Source organism: Prunus avium, chromosome 4 (assembly GCF_965620075.1).
Source record: "Prunus avium chromosome 4, drPruAviu1.hap1.1, whole genome shotgun sequence".
Taxonomy (NCBI): Eukaryota; Viridiplantae; Streptophyta; class Magnoliopsida; order Rosales; family Rosaceae; genus Prunus; species Prunus avium.
The window spans coordinates 24,691,529-24,718,445 of NC_142287.1; the positions used below are offsets into that span (position 1 = coordinate 24,691,529).

A 26,917-nucleotide genomic window follows, 5' to 3' on the forward strand; every position below is an offset into this window, starting at 1 on the left:
TAGTGCATCTAACTCAGCATAATTAAAAAAAAACGACCCAAAGAAAGTAATAGAAGAGTGGTTGGGGAATCAAATAAGATCATCCTTTACCCAAATTCTGCAGTCTCAATATTTGAAAAAAGCATCAACAAGCTTTAATTTTTAACATTAGGGGCAGCAGTTATCACAGACAACCTATTGCCTCCCACTGCTCCTTTTCTGAAAATATGAATTTGCATTACACCTTGCTTGACAAGCTCAAAAATGATGGAGTCCCCAGGTGAAATTTGGTTCGCTTTACGACATTCTGTCCAACCTATTGCCATGTCCAAACGATTCAAGCATTCTACTCTAAGTTCAACAAGCCATGATCTCCCAGTTGGATCTTGAAGCATGACGGCATCTCTCCTCCTAAGGCCTTCAGCTACGGCTAGTTTATTCGGAATCGTCTGCCATTTAGAACATCACGGATATCAAGGAGGGTTAAGGAAAAGTTCATAGAGCTGATTAGTACTAAATGACACAAGTTTGCTTGCAACTTGACCAAGAAATTTAAATACAAAACATGTTCATGCTAGAAGCACTTACACGTAAATCGATTCATAGCGTTCGTATTCAAGCCTAAAACTCATAATATTAAGTGTTATGAAAAGGTGTTTCTAAAGATCTATTTGACTGTTTTCTGATCCCAATAGGAAAAGTTTTTCACAAGCACAATTGACGTAGGAAATAGGGTGACAAAGAACTCACCACACGATATAGTAAATGCTGCTTCCTCGAACAAACTAGGAAACATGGATTCTCCGACTTGAACAAGATGGATCCAGTTGATGTTTCTTGTACACAAAAACTTACAGGCCTCTTTTCAGAAATGGGATATCTGCCTATACAATTCAAAATTGAGAAATAATTTAAAAAGTAAAGGAGTAAACAAAACGTTACAGTAATTAGCATATACAAATCTTCCCTAGATCTTAGAGGCAGAAAAGTAACTTACAACTTCTTCTGTCGGAATCGATCGTTTTGTTTTCGCAGTCTTCAATGTCAAGCTCAACAATTTCATCCTTTACTTGAGCTTGATTTCCTTTGTTCACCAAGGAAACTGGGCTACCACTTCTTCTCTCGGCTACTTCTACATTCTTCTCGCATGCACTTCTATCATAGATTTTGACCTTAAACTTTGATTTGCCATTGTAACTAAAAACCAAAAGATCCCCAACTTCTAAAGCATGATCTTTCACAAAACCCTGCCAACCATCACGGAAGAACAAGCTATTCTCTCTCTCTTCCAATTTCACATCCCACCATTGTCTACTAGGGCCTCTAAGAGCACATTTGCGAAGTGATTGCCCATTGAAGTTCTCAATGAACTTAGGTGGTATACGCTACAAAATTTAACAGCTTCTCAAAAGACCATATATATATACTTAAAGCTTAAGGTTAAAATTAGGCTATGTATGAGAGTTCAAAAATTTATGGTAAACAGAATTCAAATTGTATAACTTGGGAACAAATCATTGTAAACCTTACAGATAAAATGGTTAAATAAGAAGTTCATAATTAACATTTCCTTTTTCTTGTTTACAAATTTATGGGCAGACAGTAGAGCACAAAAACAAGGAAGTAAACTAAAACAAAATTTTAAGTCATTCATCAACAGAATGTTATCAAAACAGAAATTTAACCACTGTCATGTAGCAAATGTCTATTTGTTCTAACCTTCCCCCAAAAAGAAAATCAAGACCTTACTACAATTAACCCAAAAAGGAAAAAAAAATAGACAAGGCAGTCATGCATTCAATCATGACTGTTAGAATTGATCTTGAAAAGTGAAAAAGAAGGGAGGATCGATGGATGTTACCAGACGCTGAGAGAAGTCACCAATTAGGATCTTGAAAAATGATGGTTTCTTTGGTGAACGCTTCCTATGACTAGCCATTTGAATCTTTGTCAAGAGTACCAACCAGGTCTGCCAAAGAGTTCATCAGAACAATTTTTACTGGTTATTTATTTAAGTGAAGAGACAAAATACCTGCTGCTATTTACCTTATTTTGACTCTTCTGCTGCCATAAGTTGAGATACTTCAAGACTTCGGTCTTGTTGTGCTGTTCTTTACCTGTTTGCTTGCTTCTGCCATGTGCGTCGAATGCACTTATAACGTAAAACCAAGGTGGTTGGAAACATAAATTTTCTTAGTAAATTTGGGAAACATAAATAAATGCCTTCACACACTTTTCACCAGATCACTTTTCTTCCTAAACTTTTACCCCTTGCAATACATAGAAGGGTGGTCCCTATGAGAATTTCCATATAGGTCAAACTGTTACTTTATTGTATTTCAAAACCCTTCTAAAAACACCCTTAATTTTTAGTGAATGTGTTAAATGAGACAAACAAAGATGAGTCAATGGTTGTAAATCAGCGGGACCTGGCTGGATGGAGTGACATGATATGGGCTCTGTTTAGAACCAAATAACGTAAGGATGGTTTTGATTTTTCCATTTTTGGATTATGAAACATGGTTACCAATCTAACTATGGAAGAAGAAGAAAACTCTGAACAAGGACAAGGAACATGGTTACCGAAAGACAAAATACTATACTTTACATGTACACAACCACCGAGTTATATATACTCAACTGTCTCAATCCAAGTGCATCTGCATCACATTTACAAGAGAGAAATCTAAAGCACAACAATCAGAAAATATTTCACACGCACCAAATAAGATGTGGATATTGCAGTCAAAACATTTCCAGGAAGTATTACAAGGTGAGGCTTTTGAGTCGGCTAGCTTTAGTCTTTTACATCAGGTGCAGCTAGTACCACAGAATTGCCACCCACTCTGAAAATATGAATTTGTGCCAGACTTGGCTTGACAAATTCAAAAATGGCGGTGTCCCCGGGTATAATCTGGTTCGCGTTACAACAGTCTACCAAACCTGTAGACATGTGCACACGACAAGAAGATAATTTGCCCTGGACTCTAAGTTTAACAGGCCATAATCTCCCAGTTGGATCCTGAATCATCATACTCTTCTTGCTAAGAAGACCTTCAGTTACGGCTACTTCCTTGGGAATTGACTGCAATTTGGAACATCATCGATATCAAGGAGAAAGAAATTACAACACTTTCATGCTAGAAGCATTTTCACTTGAATGCTTCATAAATTTTGTACTCAAGCCTAATACTTAGAAGTTAGTGCACCACTAAAAAATGGTATAACTTTCAAGAACGACTTCTTGAAAATGTTTTTCCATAACTTCCATACTGCAACTCTATTACATTTCATCTTCATTGAGTCGCATAATCTTAAAAAGGTATTTGAAAGATCTCCAACTATTTGCAATCACAACGAGGGAAGTTTTAAAAACAAAATTGGGTTAAGAATTGGGTAATAAAGTACTCACAGTGCCATATCGAAGTTTCCTTGTGAAAGTTATCATGAAACATGAATACTTCGGTTTAAACAAGACGCGTTCAGTTGATGTTACTCCTACATGATCATTTGCAGGTCTCCTCCCAGGTATAACATAATTGCCTATACAGTACCAATATGAGACACAATTTAAGAAGAAAAAAGTAAATAAGCTGCTAGAGAAAATAGCACAAACAAATCTTCCCTAGATGTAGAGAAGTAAAATAGAGTATAACTTACCACTTCTTCTGCCAGAAACAATTGCTTTGTTTTGACAGTTTTCGTTGTAGTTTCTAGTTTCACGGTCAACAATTTCTTCTTTAACTTGAGCTTTCCCTTTGTTAGCCAAGGAAACAGGACAGCCACTCCTCTCAGCTAACTTTACATCCTTCTCACAAGCAGTTCTATCATAGATTGTGACTTTAAACTTTGATTCACCATCATATTTGAAAACCAAAAAATCCCCATCTTCTAAATGATGATGCTTCACAAACCCTTGCCAACCATCTTGGAAGAACAAGCCATTCTCTCTCTCTTCCAATTCTACAGTCCACCGAATTCCACTAGGGCCACTAAGAGCACATTTGTGAAGTGGCCGTACATTGAAGTTCTTGACAAACTTAGGTGGTATACGCTACAAAATTTAATAGCTTTTTTAAAATCCAAACAATCACATATGTTCAGTTTTTTTTTTCTTTAGTCTAAATTACTCTAAATAAATCATTTATACGAAGGGGACTCGAACTTGGATGAAAAGGACACTTCCCTGGAGAACTGACCTAACCCTGTTCAGTTATTGTCTCACTATCATGAACATAGCATACAATATGCATGAATAGGTGTGAGAAAGTGATTTATTTCTATGAAGTAAAAATTCCCCCATTGTGTTTAGTGTGGACTAAAACAGTGTGCTCAAACATGAACCATGAACAGGGTATTAACCTTCAAATAAAAATCACGGGCATCATTCAGAATCTAACAAATTGACTAAACTTGAACAGATGCTGAAGATTAATCCTTAAAAACGAACCATACCAAAAGAAACAGAGAGCAATTTGTAATTGATCTTGAACTTAAAGTAAAAAGAAGTCAGGATGTTACCAGACGCTGAGAGAAGTCACCAAGTAGGATCTTGAAGAAAGATTGCTTATTTAGCGAAGGCTTAACTAGTTTCCTTGCCATTCCAACCCTTGAAAATAGCAAACAACTTTTCTGAACCTCTGATCTTTATTTTGGAGGCTGTTGCTTCAGAATCAGATCTCCAAAGCTTTTTATGAGTGGCTGCTTTGTGTACTTCGCTTCTCTAATTTTTAATTTGGTATTTTCATGTTTCTTCTGGCCGCAATATTATAACATGCACTTATATATGTCTTGGGTTGCTTTAAATAAAAGAGAAGTGTTGGGTTTTTTTTTTTTTAATTATAATGTTTTTCCTTATGGCTCTAAGAGAATTTTTTTAGTCAATATGGTTTTTTTTATTTTTATTTTTTTGATCGAAAGTGGACTTCATTAAAAACCCACAAAGGGGCATAACAGTACACCCAGAAGTGAGACCCAACCAACTGGGCTCACTAACAAAGCAACAAAGCCAGAGGCCCAAATAAAAAGCAAAAGAGCCAACAAGAAATTAAAAACCCAAAAGGCATTAAGCCCACACAAGCCCAAAACAAGGCCAACAAACCCTAACCAAAATTCAACAAAGTCGTCGCCGTCGCCATCGCCTGAGACAACATCACCGGGACAGGTTGAGGGGAAGAGCTGCCATACCCGAGAGTAGGGGTGGGCATCTCATCCGAATTATCCGCGTACCGACCGTACCGTACCGACGGTTTGGTTTGGTTTGGTTAAATAATTATTTTTTAATTTTAATTATTCCGATCCGATCCGTACCGAAACGTTTGGTTTGGTTAACGGTTAACAATATCCCTTATCCGACGGAAATCCGTACCGATCCGATATTTATAATTATTTAATTATTTAAGTACTTATATATGTATCTATTTATTAGTGGCTGGATATTAAGTTATTGTAGACTGCGAAACACTGAAACACTACCTACATTAACCCTAAAATTTGACTTTCCATCTTTTAGTTTCATCTAGCCGTCCTCTAACACCCAAACATCTTAACTTTCTCTTCTCTCTGTTAGCTTAGCCGCACAACCATCGCTCTCATCTCTCTGAGCAGGTATGTTGACTCAATATTTTGTAAGACCCAACCTCATTTCACATTGATTTGATAGGCAAGATAAGAACTCTTATCGTTTAAATTTTTTATTCACAGGGTATTTTGCATAAGAAGAACTCTTATCATTTCACACTGATTTCTACAGCAACCATCGCTCTCTTATCTTCTACAATCGCTCCAAAAGGTAATTTGCTTTTTAAATTTTTTTTTTTTTCTTAGCCCAGCAGAAAAATAAAGAAGAAAAACAAAAAGGAGATGAGAAGTTGCAGACGGACCTGCAACTTTTCTTTCTTTTTTGGTACAAAACGTGGCAAATACAATGATTAAAGCTATATGAATTGGAACATGTTGACTATTCAAATGTGCACAAGGAATCTTAGTATTTAAATATTGTAAGGAATTGCTGATTGAGATTGAGATTTTTGTTGTTGTTTTAGTGGGGACTATTTGTTTTCTGGGTAGTTTTGGTGCTTGTTTGATTTGTGTTGTGTTGTGTTGAGAGAGAGAGAGAGAGAGAGAGAGAGAGAGAGAGAGAGAGAGTATGTTGATGATGAATAGCATGGAGAGTGGTGTAGTTCAAGACGGTGTGGTTTTTAATATTATGATTTTGATAAAGGATATGCATGTAGAAGCAATGGGTGTGGTTTTTAATATTATGCATTTTGATAAAGGTAGCTTCTATGCTGCAATTTTTGGTTCTTTGAAGTGTTTAAACTAATTTCTTATTGTTTTGTAACGTTATTTGCTATTTTATTATGTAGTTTCAATGTCTGTTTGTAACTTTAAAATTAAGTTATTTGATTTTGTATTTTATAAGGATAATTTGGTGTATTTGTTCAAGAATTTATGTCATGTGAATTTATTATAAATTGTATTTTTATTAGTATGTTTTTATTACGGTAGTACCGGCCTACCGACCCGTTCCAAACCGAATGTTAGGTTAACCGATCCGAAGTCTACCGAAGTCTTTGGTTTGGTTAACGGAAGAGAAAATGGTCTACCGAAGTCTATGGTTTGGTTAATGGAAGAGCCCTCTACCGGTCCAAACCGATCCGCGCCCAGGCCTACCCGAGAGGCACAAAGCGAGTAAATCGCACAACCCACAGATCCTCTCAAATACCATAACATCCCACATATTACAAAGACACAGTCAAGAAATAAGAAGCCAGCCACTAGAGGATCATCACCTCCCAAATCAAACCTGACAAAGCACCAGAACAAACACAGGAACCAAACAAACATCAACATAGTAGAAGGAGGTGGTGCATGCACCCGAGAAAGAGCAAAAGCTCGACCTCTACACATCTTCAGAGTTGTGCGCGGAAAACCGCGTTTTTGGCTAATTGGAGCAGCCACAAGGAGAAGCCAGATCAAAAGGGAGGAGAAAATTTCAGTGGGAAGGACCAAGACCGTAGAGGATGGATTTGAATGGAGTTTGTGAGGGAGATAAAAGGAAATGAATGGAAGAGGGGACAACTGAATACAAGGGATGAGAGATAAATGGGGATCTGGGTACAAGGAAACCGAAGACATAAAGCCTCAGAACAAATCACCCACAAAGGGGAGACCAACACACCCACGAAGGGGAGAACGACACACCCACAGAGAAGGGGAGAAGATGGGCCAACAGATCTCCACCGGGAGATCCACAAGCAGCAGGGAGGCTGGAGAAGAGGACCCGGAGGGAAGGGGAGGAGGAGAGGACCTCCTTCCCCCCCAGGTCGTGCGGCGCAGAAGTTTGGGGTTTTCTTTCCAGGTTTTCTCTCTAGTTTGGGGTCTTCTGCTGATCTTGGGATTATTTTTTTAGTCAATATGGTTTAGCTCAGTATAAAAAGGCATTGGCTTGTAAACAAGTCTCTTTGGTTCCAACTCGTAGTATAACTTACTATAAATATAAGGCCATCTCCAGCTATGGGCTATATCCCTAATATGGCCCTAAAATAATGCAAAACCCATCTCCAGCCATGAGTTAAAAAAATATTTGCCAAATTTGGAGGGCCGCATGTTGCCCAACTTTGGCCTAGGCCAAATTTTTTATGGGCCCCATGCATGTGCTTTTCAGGACGATAAATTATCAAGTGTGGTCACATTTTTAAATGTTTTCAAGTTTTGTTTAAAAAAAATTATAAAAAATTCTTTGTTATGATCGTTGGAGGTCAGACCATTGAAACCTATTCAATTTTTATTTTATTTTTAAATGTGTTTTTTTTTTAAATTATAAAAAATTCTTGTTCTTATCAACTTATACGTTTCATATATGGAATATTGTCTCTAAATAGTAGTTTAATTAAATTAAACAATACATAATTGTGGAATTATGAGTGTTGTATCACAGTTTTTCTCAAAATAATAAAATATGAAGGACTCTAAAATATAGCCATACATGGCTGGAGATGGAAAATTTTAGCCCTGCACTATTCTTTAAAAAATTAATATTTTGAAGGGCTAAATTTTTAGCCCTGGACTACATTTAGCCCTATGACTGGAGATGGCCTAACAATTTAAAGGCTTAACCTTGTGTACGCAATCATCTAGGGTTCTTGAGTGTTCCGCTTTTTTAAGGATTAAGATAGGACCATCTCTGGGAGAGTCTAAATTTTAGCCAAATTTTAACTAAAATAGCTAAAAAGCTATTATAGAAAACTACTTAAAATTATTTCCTCCAACATTGTTCTCTATTTTGGCCAATCTATAATATTTTATTATTTCCTAAAGTTTAAATATTTGAGTAACTAAAATTAAAAAATCAAAAAGTAAGAGGCAAGAGAGGGTTGTGGGCCTAGGGAAAGAGAGGAGGAAGGAATGGAGGAGAACCATCAATTTCTCTCTCTTCCTCTCTAATTGTGTGTTTACTAATTAGGAATTGGAATTCTCATCAGGAATTGAATTCCACCTATGGAGGATTCATGCGTTTACTTTACATCAAGGAATTAAAAAGTAAGAAGGGCATTCCTAATTTTGGAGGAATTCAATTATTGGGTGGGAAGTAGTATTCTAATTTCTGGAGAACTAACCTATTATGAATTCATCTTTTTTTACCCATTATGTCCTCACACAATTTTAAAAGTTCCAAATTTGTCATCTACTTTAACCCAACAACGAGGACATTTTAGTAATTAGTACCACTCCTACCCCAATTCTATATGATTTAGTAAACAACTTCAATAGGAATCCGAAATCTAATTCTCTTCAATCCAACTCCTTCTCAATTCAATTACGGATTAGTAAACATGCCATAAATATAAAGAGCCACCAAACTCAAATAGGGAGTTCTCAAAAATGGAGAGTCAGATACCAAGTCTATTGGAGCTGCGTTTTGCGCTCATACTCGCCAATATGGGTAAGATCAGAGTATAGTAACTGTGCTGGAGATGCTTAAGATAACTTTTATAGTTCTTGGATATAATTGAAGATTTGTATTGAGAATGGTTGAAAGGAGTAATATGGGTAAGATCAGAGTATAGTAACTGTGCTGGAGATGCTTAAGATAACTTTTATAGTTCTTGGATATAATTGAAGATTTGTATTGAGAATGGTTGAAAGGAGTAAGATTTATTTAAATGAGTGACTCGAAGAGATTATTTCATCCCCATTGTAATGTCTCAATTCATTTTGAACAGAAATTTGTCTTTTTATTACCTTCGGCCAAGAAAATGGCTCTTCACCTTTGATTTACTTAATAACAATTTAGTGTGGTCAAGTCGAATCTGCCCATTAAGAAGTATCGTGATTTTCTATGTTAAGATGTGTGATTTGTGGCAAGAAGCATGTAACTCAAGTAGTTAAAAATAATTAATCATGCATCAAGGTTCTTTCATTTAAGGGCATTTGTGCTTTCAAAGCTAAGTCAAATTTAAGGGCATAAAAATTTGTTAACAAAGTAAATGCTTTCGGCTTTACTTCAACACACCACAAAGGCAATGCACAAACTAGTCTCACAGTTGGCCCAAGTGGTATTACTTGTTTACACCAACACTGGCTTTTCTCTCTCTGCAATATCAGATAAATCCAACACAGTCCACTTTGTGCTCTGTGTAATATACAAAACTGTGGCAGCTTGACAGGAGAGACCACAGGTTAAACCAATCCACAAGCCCTGTAACAAAATCAAGCAAAAAAAAGTACCAAATGTGAATTGAAAAGGACAAAAAAAAACAACAAAACAAATGCACGAAATCAACTTACTGTTGTTGTCTTACCTTGGCATTTAGTTTGAACTTAAACCCAAGAAGACTGGAAATTGTCATGCCAATCAAATAGAATGTGACAATGTTTACATACACAGTCAAGTGTTGCCATCCACATCCTCTGGCCACACCTGAAAGACAAGCAATCACTTTCATGGAGAAGTTAGGAAAAGATAACAAAGTTCAAATGGGAAAAAGCAAAGTTGAACTACTGCCCCTACTAAAAAGGTAGATGATCTTAACCTGATAAAACACCTTGCACAGAATAAACAATTATTGAAATTACAAGCAAAGGCACCATGGAAGCAAATTGCTCTGCTATTATGTGGCTGCCACTGAAGAAGCCGGCCCAGATATTGTGACCGACGGCTAGAGCGAGAACAAGAACTAAAGCCAGAAGTATAGAGAGCTTAAGAGTCACAGCCATTGCCTTCTTAGCTTTGTCAGGATTGCCAGCTCCCAATTCATTTGACACCCTTGTGCTACACCACAACAAGTAACTTTTGTTTCAATGTGCAAAACAGAATCTAGACATCGAAAAACTTGGAGCAATATACAAAGCTGGATTGTTGTTCTCCCACCAACCTTGCAGCAGCACTGAGGCCATATATAATCATGTATGCAATTGCTTGCGTATTCACACTGACGAGATAATATTCAAAGAAAGACTAATTTGAGTCAGCCTGCAATATTATAACAGCTATAGAAAAGGAGAAAGAAAAAAAAGAGTATATTGAAGCTTACCACATCGCCATTAGTGAAGTTGTTTCTTCCGAGTTTGGCATCAATCCTCCCATCAACACCAGAATCTCAAAAGCCCATTCCTCCAAACTGGAAAGGTTAAAAAGTTTGTGAAGTTTAACCATGCAAGTTCTATCTCATACTCTTAATTTAGTTTGCATATTTAAACTTGGCAAAGAAATTGTGCTTCTAATGGAATCTAAACATAAGCATAACTATAAAAGTAATGCAAGCATTGACACTTACCATACCATTAGTGCTGAGGGGAGGGCAAGTTTCAAATCAATAAGGACATAATGGAACGATTCTAACGAAAAGCCTTCCCATGTATGAACAAACTTCTTTGAGCAGATGACATACATGGCCAACAAAAGGGCAGATATCCATAACGAAATTGAAGCCGCAAGTGGAGCTCCCTTGTAACCAAGAGCTGTCCAGTGTACCAAACCATAAGCAATGCCGAAATGAATAACAAGGGGGACGAACGAGAAGATCAATGGCAGGACAATAAATTGTGCCTGAAGAAATCTCAAGATGTTTTGCAGGAATCCATATGCAAATAACCCCGGAATCAGAAATTTCATGAAAACAGCGGCAGACTTGGAAATTTCATGAAAACAGCGGCAGACTTAAATCTTTTTATATTTTTATTTTATTCTTTGGTTTTTCCTTTTTATTTTTCTCTTTTTATCACGTGCTACGTTAATATATACAGCAGAAGAGATAAACTTACAGGTGTCAAACATAATGTATAGTCTGTCAGAAATTAAATAGCAGGAATTGTACAAACATAAATCCGACCGACTCACAATCAATTATAATTCGTGCTGCACTTTGGATTGGGGAAGAAATAATTTAGACGCTGCGGCTAGTAGTAGCTAGCCACATGCGACAAATTGTCTGAGAACCGAATACACACTTAATGAGTCATGACACACATAGAATCGTATTGTGATTGTCATCTCCATCAATACACTTACACACCAAGCTTTTGTCTCCTTGTTTTTTTTGTTTTTTTTTCCCTGACAGTTCGAATGGAGGTGTTGAAATAAAGGATTTGGATTTGATAATAGAGTAAAATTTGATATATTAAAAAAATAATAATAAATAAATTAGATTTGCAAATAGGTTACTGAGGCCTGGGTTCAAACCCCAGTATGGTCTTGGGCCAGTACTCTCACTAAGAAGGCACATAATTTAATTCCATTTTCATGCATTGCGCAAATGTTTTTAAGGAAATTGATTAATGGTAGTGGTTGGAATGACTGGTGGACCACAGATAAGATAGAGAAAGTTAAGAGAGATGGAGACTTTTCTTTTTTGGTCGAAAGAGAGATGGAGATTTAACTGCAAGGATATTATCCTTGCCTGCGTACTGTAACTTATCATTCTTGTGAATCACAGTTTAACACATATGTAAAAATAAAAATTTATGTACATGTCACATTGCTATTGGCAAGAACATAGGAGCTCATGGGAGGGAAGTATTTTCCTATTTTGATCGGATTTGAAATCACTGTATGAAATGAGCCATTTGAAAATTCATTTGTTTTCTTTATTTCTTCCTCATTCAAATCTTGGTATACATGAATTGTAGCAGTCCAAACAAACAGTTTAATCTTATAAGTCATCGAAATTTCTAGATTTGAAGTCACTCCATCCAAGCGAACCGAAATGCCACATTAACACACAACAACAAAAAAGTACAAAGATTAAAAATTGTGTGGCAAACCCCAGAGGAACTAGTCTAACAAGAGCCAAGAGAACATACTATATCTATCAACGTCTTCACACAAACTTCATGCCAAATTAATAATAATAGATGAGAGCTCTCAAAGATTTTCACAAATTAATAAATTGTTATTGATTAGGCGGTTTTGAAAGCAGAGCAACAATTCCCACAGACAGTCCAGTCCATCCACATGTGTTGCTTAGTTTTGCTGTTTTTTTTTTTTTTAAATTTTCTGTAATTAACATCTGTTTCTTTCTCCATGCCTTATATTTATTTTTGAAGACTTTATAGGAAATGACCCATAATATACGTTGCAATAAGGCATGTTAATTCTCTAGGGTTGGCAACTTGGTATGGAAGTTAACATGGCCCTTTTGTGGCAACTTTATATGCGCAAGACCTAAGCTCTCTCTGAAGCAAATGTTTGGTGTCGCCTTTTGTTTGGATTTTAGGCATTTTGGGCTCATTTTGCGTGGATGGAGGAACTGGATCACGACTTATATTTCTGAATCACGACTCATACATTATTGGTATTTCTAATTCAATAAGCCACGCTTGATGACCTTGGACTGTGCTATTTTAGTTAAACTGAACAAAAGTCATGTCACATGTTTGGTGAACTTATAAATGTTGAAATTGAACTTTTTTTTTTGTTAAGAAATTATGGGATTGCATTGATAATTTAATCCCAAAAAACCACAAGACACAAAGGGTAAGTTGGGTTATAAGGGCTGGGATCACAACCAATTTTTGGGTTGGGCTGTCTTTGTCTAAGTGTGAATGTAATGGAGAAATCAAAGGAGCAATGAAACCGAGCCTTTGAAAAGTCACCTATCTTCTACTAGGAAATACATGAGTTTTACAACACATTGCCAATGCAACCAGACCCTTCTTCTTTTAGCTAGTTCTAATCTCATTATGTAAAACTTGCTCACAATAGCTTCCAAAATTCCCTTCACAAAGGCTAATTTTATTTACTTATTTTTTCATAAAACTCCAATATCCAGAGACTAACTTTGCCTCTGCAAATATATAATTCCATAAACTAGTCAAATAGTTTGCTTAAGTGGTCCACGTTGTTGTTTTTAACTTTTGCCTGACCTTCATTTAGACCAAAACTGCATCTCCATTATGAAGCACATCCAATTGAGTCCATTTTGTGCGCAGAGTAACCAACAAAAGTAGGGCGGCTTGACAGCAAAGACCACAGATTAAGCCAATCCACAATCCCTGTACCAAGAGAAATTGAGCACAAAGTGTGAATTGAAGTGGAAACATAAACAAAACAATTCGCAAGGGCCTTGTAGCTCAAGTGGTTAAGAGCATTTATTCTTGTACTAGGTTTGATTACCCCATCTCCAATATCGCTTGTATAAAAACAAAAACAAAACAATTCAACTACTAGCTAGCTATAAGGTTAATTGTCTCACCTTAGCATATAGTTTCAACTTAAATCCAACAACACATGCAACTGTCATGCCAACCAAATAGAATGTACCCAAGTTTACATACATAGCCAAGTGCTGAAAGCCACATCCTCTAGCCACACCTGAAATACCAAAAACAACTTCCATGGATGCTCAAGAAAAAGAAGGGAAAAAGAACAAACTTCAAATGCAAAATAGCAAATAGAATTAGCTCCTGCTAGGAAAGTGGAGGATCCTAACCTGACAAGACACCTTGCACAGAATCAGCCATGATTGAAATTGCAAGAAATGGTGTCATAGAAGCAAAAAGCTTGATTATTGCACTGCTGTCACTGAATAAGCCAGCCCATATATTGTGACCAAATGCTAGAGCCAGAACAACAAGGAGACCTTGAAGCACAGAGAGCTTAAGAGTCACAGCCATTGCCTTCTTGGCTTTGTCAAGATTGCCTGCTCCTAATTCATTTGACACCCTTGTGCTACACCACAACAAGTAATGTTTGTTTCAAGGTATGAAACAGAATGCCAATATCGAAAAACTAGAAGGAATAAGGACAACCTGGGAAATTATTGTTTAACCAACCTTGCAGCAGCACTGAGGCCATATGTAATCATGTATGCAATTGCTTCTGTATTCACACTGAAGATATAATCAGAAAAGGCTACTTGGGGCAGGTGGTGGAAATAATTAGAAGTTTAGAGCATAAAGCTTACCACATTGCAATTAGTGAAGTGGTTTGTTTTGCGTTTGGCATCAGTCCTGCCAATAACACCAGAATCTCAAAAGCCCAGTACTCCAAACTGGAAAGATAAAAATGTGAAGCATTTTAATACTTCAAATCAATCTCATGCACAGTTGATGTATGGTTCTTTTTCTTTCTAACATATGGTCTTAAATCTATGCAGACAATCAGTCTTTGTGTATTTGAATTTGACTGAGCATTTGAACTACTTCTATAGTCTGTGTCTATAGCTGAATGAGGCTATGTGCCTCTTCTGGGATTTAAGCATTAACTTACAGAAAATGGTAAAGAAAATTTGAACACTTACCATACCATTGCTGCTGAGGGGAGGGCAAGTTTCAAGGCAGCAAGGACATAATGGAACGATTCTAATGAAAATCCTTCCCATGTAAGCTCAAACTTCTTTGCAAACATAACATACATGGCCAGCATTAGCATCGCTATCCATAACGAAATTGAACATGCTAAGGGAGCTCCCTTGAAACCAAGAGCTGTCCAATGTACCAAAGCATATGCAACAGAAATATGAATAACCACTGGGATCAGTGAGAAGAAGACCAACGGCATTACAACGGATTGTGTCTGAAGAAATCTCAATATGTTTTGCATGAAGCCGTATGCAAATAATCCCGGAATCAGAAATTTCATATAAAGAGCAGCAGATTTTGAAATTTGAGGATCTTGGTGAAGTAAGATAAGTATGGGTTCTGTGTAGAACCAGACTACAGATATGATGATAGAGACCAAGAAAGAAATTATGGATGAGGCTTGTAGATAAATCCCCAACATTCTGTATAACTTTGCTCCAAATCCTTGCCCACACAGTGTCTCAAGTGCTCCACTTAACCCAACCTAAACCAATAAATAATAGACATGAAAACCATTCAAAGTTTGGCCTGGAATCTTGTCAAATTTATTTATGTCATCTCAGATACAACTATGGACATCTACTTCAGAATTGCTAGCTACTAGAATATTAAAATATAAAGACAAGTCCAAATTTTTTACTGGTGCTCATTTTCTGAACTGCACAGGCTGCTTGCTAGGTGCACAATTCTTGTACATGGCTTCCCATATGAAACTTTAATATCAATAACAAGAGCACAATTTTTTTTTAAACCTACTACTTGGATTTTCTATTAGGCTCATCTCCTCTGAAAAATTAATAACAAGAGCACATCTAAAGCATTATTAAAAAAACGGCCTCCATTCTCTCTCACAGAGACAGAGCAAATGAAATTACTCCAGTCCCACATACAGACTGTTCCATTGGTTTTCCTACTAGTATATAAAATGGACAGGACATGAGAGAGAGAGAGAGAGAGTTACCTTACCATTAAAGCGAAACCGGTGACGGTGGCCCATGAATTGGCAAGTGTGGCACCAGCAAGCTCAAGCTCACCAAGGTGACCAGCAAACATGACAGATATCAAAGGGATCATGTAATAGCAAACATTGGTAAGAATCATTGGCAAGGAAAACAAGACCTGGTTCTTGGCCTCCTCCATGTCCAACAGTTTATTCCACCACCCCCCTTTTCTTCCTTGTTGATCGCCATGGCCGCCTGCCTCTAATAACGGTGTAGCAGTGCTCCTATCTGCAGATTCTGCGACTGTGTTTGCTGACATATCTATCTCTAGTACTACCTCTGTCTTTCTTCTGTTTCTTGTTTTTTCTTCTTCTTATTCTGCTTTTGTGCAATGCGTTGTCTCTTTTTAATTAAAAAAAAATGGCATGTGGATATTTATTTTAAGATATAGAATGGTTCAAGATCTCAAATTCCAATCTAGACAAGAGAGAGTGAGAGAGAGAGAGATATTCAATTTGGCTGATTTTGGTATGTTTTGTACAATTTGGCTGATTTTGGTGAAAGGCAAAGAGATATGTTACCACACAAGTATGAACCACTATTTTGTTGAAGTATACTTCAACTAGCAGACAAGATCCCTCCGACCAAAAAAAAAGTAGACAAGATCATATATATATATATTCAATTTGGCTGATTTTGGTATTTTTCGTACAATTTGGCTGATTTTGGTGAAAGGCAAAGAGATATGTTACCATACAAGCATGAACCACTATTTTGTTGAAGTGTACTTCAACAAAATCCCACTTGTTTCATGTGCCACTTGATTTGAAACTTCAGACGCACACATTCACAATTAACAACAGTGAGACACATGGGAGGCCCTTGGCACAGGTAAGGCGGCCACCTAGGGCCTCCAAATTAGGAAGTCCCCAATTTGTATAAATTTTCATTTTGTAATACAAGTGATAGTCTAACTACAAAGGGGAAGTGGTTTCTCACACACACTACCAAGATGTCATAAGAGTCCGAACCTGAAACCACTAGTTTGCAAGTCAATGCCATTTTTCTATTAGGCTGCTCCGTTGTATGTATAAACCTCTATATATACATACATATGTTACTTTAAAAAAAAATTATACTAGATTAATTTTATGTTAGGCCCGAGTATCGTTATAAAAAAAAGGCCATTATTCACTCTAAAACTAAAAAGAGAAAACTCAATAAAGGGCTAATATTTATTTAAACTTACAGCTTAAGTAAATTAACCTAGTTGAATGGGAAGAAAAAAAAAAGCTTTTCAAAGTTGAAGTTGATCAAATCTTACATTCGGTCAACTATGTCACAAGAAAGAGATTGAATGGCTTAGCTATGTTATCCATTACATGATAGAAAAAATTGATTAGAAGGTAGAAGGCCACATTTTGGTGGTTCTCCTAAGGCCTCCAAAACATTAGGACCCACAAAGACTGAAATTATGAGTGGTTTATTTTTATAAATAAAAAATGAGGAAATCGAACTTAAGACATTTTTTAACATTAAGAAAAGATCATTAGACTAATATTTAGTTAATACTAATATGAGTAATTTAAGAATTAAAAAAAATTTAGTAATGATTAATCAAGTATTAGATAGTCTTGGACCTTTAGATTTTTTTTTTAGCCGTATAGAATCTCTATACGGCAAAAACTTGATACATCTTCTAACATTTGTGTGCATGAGTATATAGTAATTATATACAAAAATGAATATATAGTAATGTATAAAGAAGTCATTGGGAGCATGAGGTGTCTATTTTTAAAGTCAACAATATCAGCTTCTTAATATTCACGACCCAAATAATTATAAAAACATGAATATTATATGCTTAGAACAGACAAGAAAGTTCCTTTTGGTCCAAATAAAAAAAAAAAGAAGAAAGAAGTTTCCTTTTCTCATCGTCCTATGTTTTATATGCTTAGAACAAACAAGACAATCCACAAGTAGAAGAAGAAAAAGTGAATAGTAATTGAACATTTTGACAAAGAAATGCTAATCACTTCTAACGTAGATGTTTACATCATTCTCAATAGATATAATTATAAATTCTGTATTGTCATTGTCAATGACTGAGTCCACATGAACTTAACTGAATTATTGACATTGCATTTTACCCAAGTCTGTCCCTTTTTTATCTTTTGGGTTTTGGCCCAAAAGGTTTGCTTGTAATCCAAAATTCAACAAAGTAACAATCCATTTTCACGCATTACCTTATAGAATATTCAATATTATTACCAAACTTTATATTCTCCCATTAAAATTTAAAAATACAAATCTAGCTAGAGTTTTGACTCTTGTGATGGTTGAGATCAATTTTGCTTCTATTATCACTCTTATTTTTTGCTGATATGATGACATCATTTTTTAATGATAAAATACAAATACAAATTTGAACAAGAATCTCCCTTTGCGGATCCTTGTCGTATGAATATGAAGAATGAACGTCAAGCAGATCATGGCAAAGAAAATCATAGCAAAGGATTTAGATCCTACAAAAGTTCAAAAGCAACATTAATTGCCAATTGAGTCTAACCCAGTTAAAAAGAACTTTAACTTGTAAATCTAAGGTCTCATGTTCGAATTCTCATGACATTTATAATTCATTTATGTGTATCTGTGTGTGATAAATCCCTCCAACACTTTCAATGAAAAAGTTAATAGCTCCCAACGCCCTCCTTGACATAACCTTAACCTCAACTAGGCTCAATCATTGGCAGAGCCCAACATGGAAGCCCAAGCCCAAGCCTATTTGGCCCTTTTATTTGTTTGTATGAGGGAAACCTCCCTCTCATATTAACGGCTCTCCATTCACTTACACTCTTTAAATTTTCATTGGCTCCTACAGCATAGATGTTACACCAATCAATATATAATTCACATATGCGTGGGTTTGATAAAAACACTTTGCTTGGATCTATCTCTTTGTTCAGTCACACAGAATTGGACGGATTCTAAGAATCACCAGTGGCTGTCTGTGATGCAGACATAACTTTGCTGGCTTGGTACAATGATTGGGGCCACATGAACGTACTGAATTATTGACATGCATTTTACCTAAATCTGTCCCTTTCTTTGCTCTAAAAGATTTGTTTTTAATACAAAATTCAACAAAGTAAGAACTCACTGTCACATGTAAAAAGATTTGATACAGAACTTCATATTCTACCATTAAAATTACAAATCTGACTAGGGTTTTTTTTACTCTTATCAATTTTAATTTACTTCCAGTACTGTTATTTTTGCCCCATTTCTGGGTTCCTTTAAAACCATATAAATAAATTTTCATTTTGCCCAAGAAGTAAATATTCAGTTGTTCATTCTGTCTAGGCTACTAATCAATCTCAAACCCAGATAATAAAAAGTGCAGAAGGTTGTAAAGAAGTTACTGTTTGAACTTTGAATTTAGTTATTGTATAAATTTACATCAATCAATGTGGAATCTGCATTATGCTTCAAAGCAAATAATTGAACTTTTTGTTTCTGTACTGGCAACAAAGACAGATGCATGGACTGTGGACACCTCACCCATACCATACATGTTTTCTTGCAACAGGTAAGGCAGGGAAATTTATCAGATCGGTAAAAATGAAGAAAATCTGCAAACATATGCAAGATTTTTCAGGCAACATGTATCATTGAAAGCACTACAGAGTGGTGGAGCTAATATCAAATCCCAGCTCTCACTGTTACAAGTTACAACAACATGCTGCATCCTCACATTAAAATCAGAACCTGAAAAATTTGCATGTTGGAGAGAGAGAGAGAGAGAGAGAGAGAGAGAGAGAGAGAGAGAGAGAGAGAGAGAGAGAGAGAGAGAGCAATGTTAACCACAGAAGCCATACTTCTCATAATTTTTTTAAAGATCTATATGAGAATGGGAAAATTCACTTACATTATGTGAAACTTAGGTTAAAGATCAGATGACACTTGATTATTTATGTGTAGGATTTTGAAACACACAACACAAGCCAGTAGTTTATTAACATACCAAGCTGCTGGATCAAACTGTAAGTACAATTTGTTGTACATACTAATTATAGCACCCACCAATATTAATCAACAAGAAGAAAGAAAAGCATAAACAAAGCACATATGCTTTCATTTATGCATGCACTATCTGATGCAGGTAGCTGCATTGTTGTCATTCTTTCTTCTCTTCCTTGGATTCAACCTTCTTCTCTTCCTTGGTTTCAGCCTTCTTCTCTTCCTTGGATGCTACCGTTGCTGCTGCCTTCACCCTTGCCTTGCCTTTCTTGGGCTTCATGAAGCAGAAACAAGAGCAGCAGGGGCACTGGAATAAGAACTTCATAGCTTTTTCACCTCAACTCTCTGCTCTCTGATTGTCCTCCAAATCTTATGTATAGCAAAAGTTCAGCTTTGCCTTCCTTTCTATCTTCTTTCTTATCTAATTATTAATGTTGTTGGGGCGCTTTTTACTTAAACAAAAAGAAAAAAAGTAAAAAAGAAAAGAGAGAGTCCATTGGATTCCACTTCAATCACTTTCAATAAAGCAGATGCCTGCCTAATAATGCCAGGTTTATAATGGAACTTGCTAGGGTCTGCCTGTGGGGCTGGCCATGATCAACAATGAAGCTAAATCTCTTTAATAGGCTCTCCTTTGTGGGTCATGTTTGAGCATGCACAATGAGCAAGAGTGACTGTTCTTGATTTCTTCTCACATACTAAAGATTTGTGAGCTCAGTCCTCAGTGAGCTGGCAAGCAATAAAAGCGAACATGTTTTAGATTACCAATTATTAGCCTTCTTGCTCGTGGCTATAGCTCAATTGGTTGAGCTCTTTCACTTTCACCTATGTGGGCAAAAGTTTGAAACCCCCAAACACCTATTGAATATTTGTGAAAAGAAAACCCCCTCCTCCCCCAATCGCTTGTACTAAGAAATTATTAGCCTCCTTTCCTTAATTTCAAAAGAAAGAAGAAAAAAAACAAATTTTGTGAATTATGACTTTGGCTGCTAAATGAACATTAAAAAATTAGGATATATACTGCGGCATCAAATAGATAATTCATTTCAATGATGGAATGTTGAAGACACTTTACGTAAAGAGTTGGTATAAATTTCATTCCTGGGATGGAAAAACAAGATAAACAAAAAGTGTAATTGTTACTCTAATCACCATTAAGAGGAATGATGATGTTTGACAAACAAATAACGTAAACTGTTTTTGTGTTTGACAAAAGCTCTCTCTTTTTTCTCCACCTCTTCCGGGTAAAGTTGAGTTGAGGGAGCCACGCCATGTGAGTGCCAATCAACAACTTGTGGAATCAATGCATTCTCTCAATTGAGTTGTAACTATCCCCGCCCTCTGTCTACAACCATGCTGTGGTTTCCAGAGCCAAAAAAGTCACCGATTCCTTTGTAGCTTTAAATACCATGGATGGAGAAAAATGCTTCTATCTCAAATCAAAGGTGTGGTTACAGAAACTTACAGCAAAAATGTATAGTCGGATTTACTATATTTTACAGTGAAATGTGTAGTTAGATGGAGTGCATATTTACCTGGCATTGCCTCCACCATGAAAATAATTAAAATGAACAAGGGGAAAATGCAATAATCTGGGGGAATTGTGTTATTAAAAGAAAAAAGTAATACAATCCACAACCAGTGTACATGCCGATGAAGATCCCCTTTCACATTATTTCAAGTGAACCACAATGTACCATATAGACAATGGCTATTAGATATTCCGGAAACGCCCATAGTTCAAAGTTTGGATGAGGGTTTTACTGATCCAAGCATTTGACGGTAGTCGTATACCCCAATACCTCGTTTTCTTCCAAGACGGCCTGCATCAACATACTGTACAAGGATGGGGCAGGGTGCATATTTATTGTCCCCAAGGCCAGCATGAAGAACTTTCAGAATGGACACACAGACATCCAATCCAATAAAATCTGCAAGCTCTAGAGGACCCATTGGATGATTTGTTCCCAGTTTCATTCCTGCATCAATGTCTTCCTTTGTTGCCACACCTGTGTAAAGTGCAAAAAATGCCTCATTAATCATTGGCATTAAGATCCTGTTTACAACAAAGCCTGCAAAATCCCTCGAGCATATTACTGTCTTGCCAAACCTGCCAATTCAACAGTCCACAGTTAAAAAGATGGCAGCGAATTTATTTGGCTATACGAGTAGGAAATGTAACTTAATCAGAAATGTGCAGGGTAAATTGCCAAGGGGAACAAAAGGAAATTTTTCCTTTTTCATGGAATTCAAGGTATCCAAGTCAACAACCTTTCTGCCAAGGCTTTTGTGGCATCAAATGTCTTATCTGATGTGTCTGCTCCTCGCACAATCTCAACAAGTTTCATTATAGGAGGAGGATTCATAAAATGCATGCCGATCACCTGGAGATTCACAATATTGATTTTGACACAATCAGATTTCTAACGTCACATATTTTCATAGATAGTTAATCAGCACAAGATTTGTTTATTTTTAAACAGTAAAAAAAATATTTTATATATTGTTCTCAGTTCTAACAGTATCATCATAAGCATAATCTCAGGATAAAAAGATGAAGCATATTCCAAGCATAACCTGGTGTGGTCTGCTAGTTGCTGACGCAAGGCGAGTAATGGAGATGGAACTTGTATTTGATGCCAGTATGGCCGAACTTTTTGTGATCTTATCTAGCTCAAGAAATAACTTTTTCTTCACATCTTCAGATTCCACAATAGCTTCGATAATTATATCTGCCGAAGAAAGCTTTTCCAAGTTTGAGGTAAACCATAGACGTTCCAAAGCATCTTTACCTACAGCCTGTTAAAAAGAAATGGAATGATTTGTTAAACTTCCCACCCTTACAGGGAAACAAGCTCTCGTTTATATAATGCACATATGACAGATCTCAAATCACAGAGGAAACGTTTCTTTCCTTTTTTTCCAAATTTCTTTTTCGTTAGTGGTTTTTTACTCTGAATTCAGGTATGCCAAGAGCTCACCATTGTAGCTTAACTGCAAAACTATTCAGTTAGTGCCATCCCTGTCTCAAAGATAAATGCTACGATATCCCTTTTAAGCAGGATTTAGTGAAGCGTTAAAATTGAATACAGTTTACTTCCTAGGAAAAACCGTTTTCACAGCAAAGCCTTCAAATGCAATTCCTCCTCAGGATTCCATTCCGCTTGAAATTGTTCTTTATTTAAATCTAGATATACACACACACATTTTTTTTCAAAAAGTACTCACCACGGTTCCAATTCCCGATACCATCATAGAACACAAACACAAAGATAGAACCAGATGAGTTGGCTGAAGCCAACATTTTAGGTGTCTAACTCTATCCAGTTAGGTACCCTTTATAATTCAAGAATATAACAGCATTAATCAACTGATGCTTGAGAGTAGCCCATGAGAACAATTAGTGAAGAGTTATCAGGACAAAAGTAGCACCGACAAGTTCTTGTGAACTGAATCCCAAAGCTCTCTCTCATCTGTGTGATCTGTGCATGCAAGCCCCAATTTTGTGGGTGTGCAGGAGTGTGAACATGTGTACGGTTTCCTTTCATTCTATACATGTGATCAAAGTAGCACTGATTGTAACTACATAGTTCTTCAACAATAACTAAATAAGGCTGTCATAAAACAAAAGCTTAGGAACAGCTTGAATTCCACTGCTAATAAGCTAATTCAGTATTCTCCAAATTTACATATAAAAAAATGCTGATTTACTTGAAGAAGACACCATCTTCAATCCGGAAATGAGATGATAAGGAGAACTCAACTAAAGGAGCATATTACAAACTTTACTTTCATCGAAAAGGGTAAAATGCGAGACTTTGAATCGGTGATGATCAACAAGGTTAATTCGTAGCTGGAAATGGCTTAAACTACTGGAAGTTCAGATGAAGACAATGCCCATCAAACTCAAACAATCTAATCAAGTAGAGCTCCAGTTAGAACTCTGTAAAGTGGATACATATCCAGCCAGAGCAAGAATGAAAAACCTGACTCTCAGGTTAGTGAAGCTCAAGTTGTTTTGCACCCTTATCAAACAAAATCCTCTTGGCCGTGTACATATATACCTCGACTAGTATCATCATGGGTTTGGTTAATTTTCAACCAGAGCTTTTGAGGTTTGCCTCCAACAAAAATTTACCCTTACCGCTTATGGGTACGTGGACCCCTGCCGTAAAGTAATCTTCTCATAACTTAAAGACATTTACAATTCTCACCACACATAACTCATAACCAAAGAACAACGAGTCACAGTCATGCAAGGCATACAATTATTGAAAAAATGTGTACATCGAACCTCCGCCTTAAGCAAGTATAGGGTACTCATGACATCGACTCATCAGGGCATATCCTAAGTTCCTAACAACCCTGGTGGTCCAAGTTTTTCACAGCAGTTCACAAAATCAATGACAAATTGAAGCTCAGCCCATCGTGTAAGGGAGCATATAAAGAATAAAACTCACACCACCAACAACTAGTTTTGAAAATCACTAAATTCACTTGCAAATAAAAAACTAAACTTTACCCACCAGGGCCGCTACAACCCTTTTAGCTCAAACCTAACTGATTATCCAATTTGTCAACAAATTCAACATCATGTGGCAAAATTATCTCTCTTTTTCATTTCTTATTCTTCCACTTTCTTTGTAACTTCAAAGTAAAGAGAGAGTTCCCAACCTGACTGAGTTGTCCTTTGGAAACCAGACGCTGGATGGAGCTAGAGATGGACTTGGTGGCTCTGGAGAGAGCGTCTTGGTCGGTGTCTAGGACCCAAACGTCGAAGCCATGCGTTGCGGCCAGTTGGGCTATTCCAGAGCCCATTTGGCCGCTACCCACGACCCCAATAGTCTTGAATCTCTTCATCTCCGCCATTAATTCACCGATGAGAGCAGCAATGTCATTGCAGAGCAAATGAGTTCACCAGGGACAAGTGGATAGGCCTTGGGGGTGGCACTTATGATCGGGTCAGATCAAGCTAATCGGATTCGGATTCTTTACATAATTCGGGTCAAGTTTAACCGTTTAGGGAGGCTGCTAACTCACAAGCTTAACCCAAGTGGTAATTGGTTGGGCTTCGGGCACATTTGGGCCTGGGCTTTTTTTACCTAATCTTTTTTTTTTTCTCAAGGTTTGGAAGGGGAGGGGAGGTTTAATTGGGGTTCCCACTTGCCATGTAGCTACAATGCGGGGTAAGTTGTGCAGGGTAAGTTGTGCGAGGTTACTTTAAAGCCATCAGATTGATCCTATGGTTGAACTTGTTATGCTACAATCGGGTTGCAATTACCCGTTTTGAAAACAACTTCTCCAAGTGAGAGGAACGTTTCTCCCGTAGGTGTGTAATAATTGTTCTTGGTGAGGGTGGGTGTTGAAGCTCCCGGGGGGTCGTCGAAGCTGGTCCGTGACTAGTTGGCAGGGCCATGCTTGGAGTTAAAGTATTCAGCCTTGGTGTGGATGGCTGCTTGCTTCATTAATTCGGCATAGGTGTTCCACGGGTTGCTGTGGAACAGGTATCTGAAGTTGGATTCTAAAATGCCACTCTTGAAGGCGCCAAAGGCAGCTCGATCGACTGTCTTCGGGCAGCAGGAATACTCGTGGCTGGAGCGGGCGGTGTACTCCCTCAGGGGCTCGTCTTCACCCTGCCAAAGCATGTATAAGTCATCCGCATAATACAAACGATCGGCCTGAATCATGAAATGATCAAGGAAAGTCTACTTTAGGTTGTTGAAGGAGTTGATAGTGCAAGGGTTCAGTTGGTAGAACCAGTTCAAAGTGGCGCCATTAAGGGTGGAGAGGTAGAGGAGGCACATGCCTTCATCACTAAGACCCTTGCTTCCTATGGCAGACTAAAAAGAATGGATGTGGGTCATGGGGTCCTCCTTACCTGTGTAGAAGGCGATGCGAAGCGGTTGAACGTCCTTCTCCTGACGATAGTTAAGGATACACTCAATGCATGGCCCTGAGCGTGGCTTCGTCCAAAGGGGCTAATGGATGCGTTGCTACTCGTTCTCAAGACGTCGGACCTTCTCGAAAAGGAGTCGCATGGCAGGGTCGACATGGGGGAGAGCATTGGGTGCCGAAGACTTGTTGTGTTGGTTGGGTGGAGGTGGATAAGTTCCCCATTCTTCGAAAGCTTCGGAATGGTAAGGCTCCCAATCCTCAGGGTAGTATGGTTCCCAATCGTCCGAGTCCCTAGCCCCCTCTTGGGTAGGCACACGAGTGGGCTTCGGTAAGGGCCCAAGGTGAGCCACCCATGCGTTATCGAGGTCTGCAGGGATAGGGATAGGCTTCGGCCGAAGTTCTGAGATGCGATCCCTGCAATCCTTGTAGACCTTGGTTGGGGGGGCATGAGGTCAATCCCTTGGTGGGGAGATATGGAGAAGCCGCAACTTGGGATAAATTGAATACATTTAATAAGGGTAAACTTGGAAAGCAAAAGTTAGCTTGTATAATATATTAATGACATTATTTTAAGTGTAAAAAGAATGACACATGTCAAGCTAAAAGGGGAGAAGGTCCAAAGGAGAAGGTTAGAGAGAAGGTTGCTAGCATTCCCCATGAAATATTTGTCTACTTTTTTCTTCTTCTTTTTTAAATTATATCTCATTTGTTTTTTGGCTTTGAAAATTCAGGGAGAGAGAGACGTCTGGTTTTGAAATTGGAGAAGACGCAAATGTGGAAAAAGTGGTCAGTGTTCACTCACTCACTCACTCACTATTTGATGTTAGGTACAAAAACGTGGGGGGACTGTGCTGTGTTGGTTTACTTTACTGACAAGTGATGTCAATGCTTGTGAAACCCTAAAACCTGTTTCCATTTCACTGTGGGGCTCTAAGGGTTCATGGTTTCTAGTGGTAGGCCTCAAAAGCTTCCTCCTTTTCTTATGCTTCTCTTGCTTGCTTTTTCATATGGTGTTTTGCGATGATTTTGGGATGTGGGTTTGAAATTTGTGCATTTGGGTGTTTCTCCTTTGGTGTGAAGAGGGAGGATGCTTGTTCAGCAAAATAGGGGATTTGGTTGGGGTTGTTGATTTTCAGTCAAGGGTCTTGACTCTTGAGCTCATGTGGGGACTTGGAGGATCTTTCAACTGGTTTTGAAATACTACTTCACTTTTTTAAAGCGATCAGTGTTCATTATTTCACTTGCAAGTTGTTGTTTTTATGAGGTGCTTTGGGATG

General features: G+C 37.4%; 5 protein-coding genes and 1 long non-coding RNA gene across 7 annotated transcripts; 1 reads left to right on the forward strand and 5 right to left on the reverse strand.

Moving 5' to 3' along the window:
- Window positions 1–61: 61 nt before the first annotated feature.
- Window positions 62–2,104, reverse strand: LOC110745434 (B3 domain-containing protein Os01g0723500-like). Its single transcript, XM_088251756.1, has 5 exons — window positions 2,026–2,104; window positions 1,841–1,948; window positions 977–1,364; window positions 730–863; window positions 62–428 (listed from the first exon to the last, which is right to left on the reverse strand). The coding sequence occupies exons 2-5, from the start codon at window positions 1,916–1,918 to the stop codon at window positions 135–137; spliced, it is 894 nt and encodes a 297-aa protein (XP_088107882.1). The 5' UTR covers window positions 1,919–1,948; window positions 2,026–2,104; the 3' UTR covers window positions 62–134.
- Window positions 2,105–2,536: 432 nt separating this feature from the next.
- Window positions 2,537–4,751, reverse strand: LOC148295085 (putative B3 domain-containing protein Os04g0347400). Its single transcript, XM_021945516.2, has 4 exons — window positions 4,501–4,751; window positions 3,640–4,033; window positions 3,392–3,522; window positions 2,537–3,064 (listed from the first exon to the last, which is right to left on the reverse strand). Exons 1-4 carry the CDS (start codon window positions 4,579–4,581, stop codon window positions 2,777–2,779), a joined length of 894 nt encoding a protein of 297 aa, XP_021801208.1. The 5' UTR covers window positions 4,582–4,751; the 3' UTR covers window positions 2,537–2,776.
- Window positions 4,752–5,340: 589 nt separating this feature from the next.
- Window positions 5,341–7,047, forward strand: LOC148295086 (uncharacterized). 2 transcript variants are annotated; one of them, XR_015835480.1, is made up of 3 exons: window positions 5,341–5,586; window positions 5,683–5,770; window positions 6,471–7,047. It is a non-coding gene; the product is annotated as an uncharacterized LOC148295086 (long non-coding RNA). The 2 variants fall into 2 exon arrangements; XR_015835479.1 differs by having other exon boundaries at window positions 5,344–5,586; window positions 6,490–7,047.
- A 2,349-nt stretch (window positions 7,048–9,396) lies between these two features.
- LOC110745442 (protein DETOXIFICATION 18-like) lies at window positions 9,397–11,260 on the reverse strand. Its single transcript, XM_088252381.1, has 7 exons — window positions 11,248–11,260; window positions 10,761–11,142; window positions 10,518–10,604; window positions 10,359–10,415; window positions 10,017–10,255; window positions 9,786–9,904; window positions 9,397–9,682 (listed from the first exon to the last, which is right to left on the reverse strand). The coding sequence occupies exons 1-7, from the start codon at window positions 11,258–11,260 to the stop codon at window positions 9,551–9,553; spliced, it is 1,029 nt and encodes a 342-aa protein (XP_088108507.1). The 3' UTR covers window positions 9,397–9,550.
- Window positions 11,261–13,195: 1,935 nt separating this feature from the next.
- On the reverse strand, window positions 13,196–16,312 carry LOC110769169 (protein DETOXIFICATION 19-like). The gene is made up of 7 exons (XM_021973101.2): window positions 15,751–16,312; window positions 14,724–15,268; window positions 14,388–14,474; window positions 14,257–14,313; window positions 13,914–14,152; window positions 13,677–13,795; window positions 13,196–13,476 (listed from the first exon to the last, which is right to left on the reverse strand). The coding sequence occupies exons 1-7, from the start codon at window positions 16,042–16,044 to the stop codon at window positions 13,354–13,356; spliced, it is 1,464 nt and encodes a 487-aa protein (XP_021828793.2). The 5' UTR covers window positions 16,045–16,312; the 3' UTR covers window positions 13,196–13,353.
- A 5,016-nt stretch (window positions 16,313–21,328) lies between these two features.
- On the reverse strand, window positions 21,329–24,682 carry LOC110769170 (uncharacterized). Its single transcript, XM_088252665.1, has 4 exons — window positions 24,420–24,682; window positions 22,323–22,544; window positions 22,017–22,129; window positions 21,329–21,855 (listed from the first exon to the last, which is right to left on the reverse strand). Exons 1-4 carry the CDS (start codon window positions 24,612–24,614, stop codon window positions 21,486–21,488), a joined length of 900 nt encoding a protein of 299 aa, XP_088108791.1. The 5' UTR covers window positions 24,615–24,682; the 3' UTR covers window positions 21,329–21,485.
- Between the last annotated feature and the right edge of the window lie 2,235 nt (window positions 24,683–26,917).

Coding starts and splice junctions, on each gene's coding strand:
- LOC148295085 (XM_021945516.2), bottom strand. CDS start 4,581: ATGGCAAGGAAACTAGTTAAGCCTTCGCTAAATAAGCAATCTTTCTTC. Junction 4,034..4,500: donor GTGACTTCTCTCAGCGTCTG/GTAACATCCTGA, acceptor TAAATTTTGTAG/CGTATACCACCTAAGTTTGT. Junction 3,065..3,391: donor GGAAACTTCGATATGGCACT/GTGAGTACTTTA, acceptor TCCAAATTGCAG/TCAATTCCCAAGGAAGTAGC.
- LOC110769169 (XM_021973101.2), bottom strand. CDS start 16,044: ATGTCAGCAAACACAGTCGCAGAATCTGCAGATAGGAGCACTGCTACA. Junction 14,475..14,723: donor CCCTCAGCAGCAATGGTATG/GTAAGTGTTCAA, acceptor TTATCTTTCCAG/TTTGGAGTACTGGGCTTTTG. Junction 14,153..14,256: donor GGCCTCAGTGCTGCTGCAAG/GTTGGTTAAACA, acceptor GTTGTGGTGTAG/CACAAGGGTGTCAAATGAAT.
- LOC110769170 (XM_088252665.1), bottom strand. CDS start 24,614: ATGGCGGAGATGAAGAGATTCAAGACTATTGGGGTCGTGGGTAGCGGC. Junction 22,545..24,419: donor CCAAAGGACAACTCAGTCAG/GTTGGGAACTCT, acceptor TCTTTTTAACAG/GCTGTAGGTAAAGATGCTTT. Junction 21,856..22,016: donor ACAAAAGCCTTGGCAGAAAG/GTTGTTGACTTG, acceptor TTGAATTGGCAG/GTTTGGCAAGACAGTAATAT.
- LOC110745434 (XM_088251756.1), bottom strand. CDS start 1,918: ATGGCTAGTCATAGGAAGCGTTCACCAAAGAAACCATCATTTTTCAAG. Junction 1,365..1,840: donor GTGACTTCTCTCAGCGTCTG/GTAACATCCATC, acceptor TAAATTTTGTAG/CGTATACCACCTAAGTTCAT. Junction 429..729: donor AGCATTTACTATATCGTGTG/GTGAGTTCTTTG, acceptor TCTAAATGGCAG/ACGATTCCGAATAAACTAGC.
- LOC110745442 (XM_088252381.1), bottom strand. Junction 10,605..10,760: donor CCCTCAGCACTAATGGTATG/GTAAGTGTCAAT, acceptor TAACCTTTCCAG/TTTGGAGGAATGGGCTTTTG. Junction 10,256..10,358: donor GGCCTCAGTGCTGCTGCAAG/GTTGGTGGGAGA, acceptor GTTGTGGTGTAG/CACAAGGGTGTCAAATGAAT.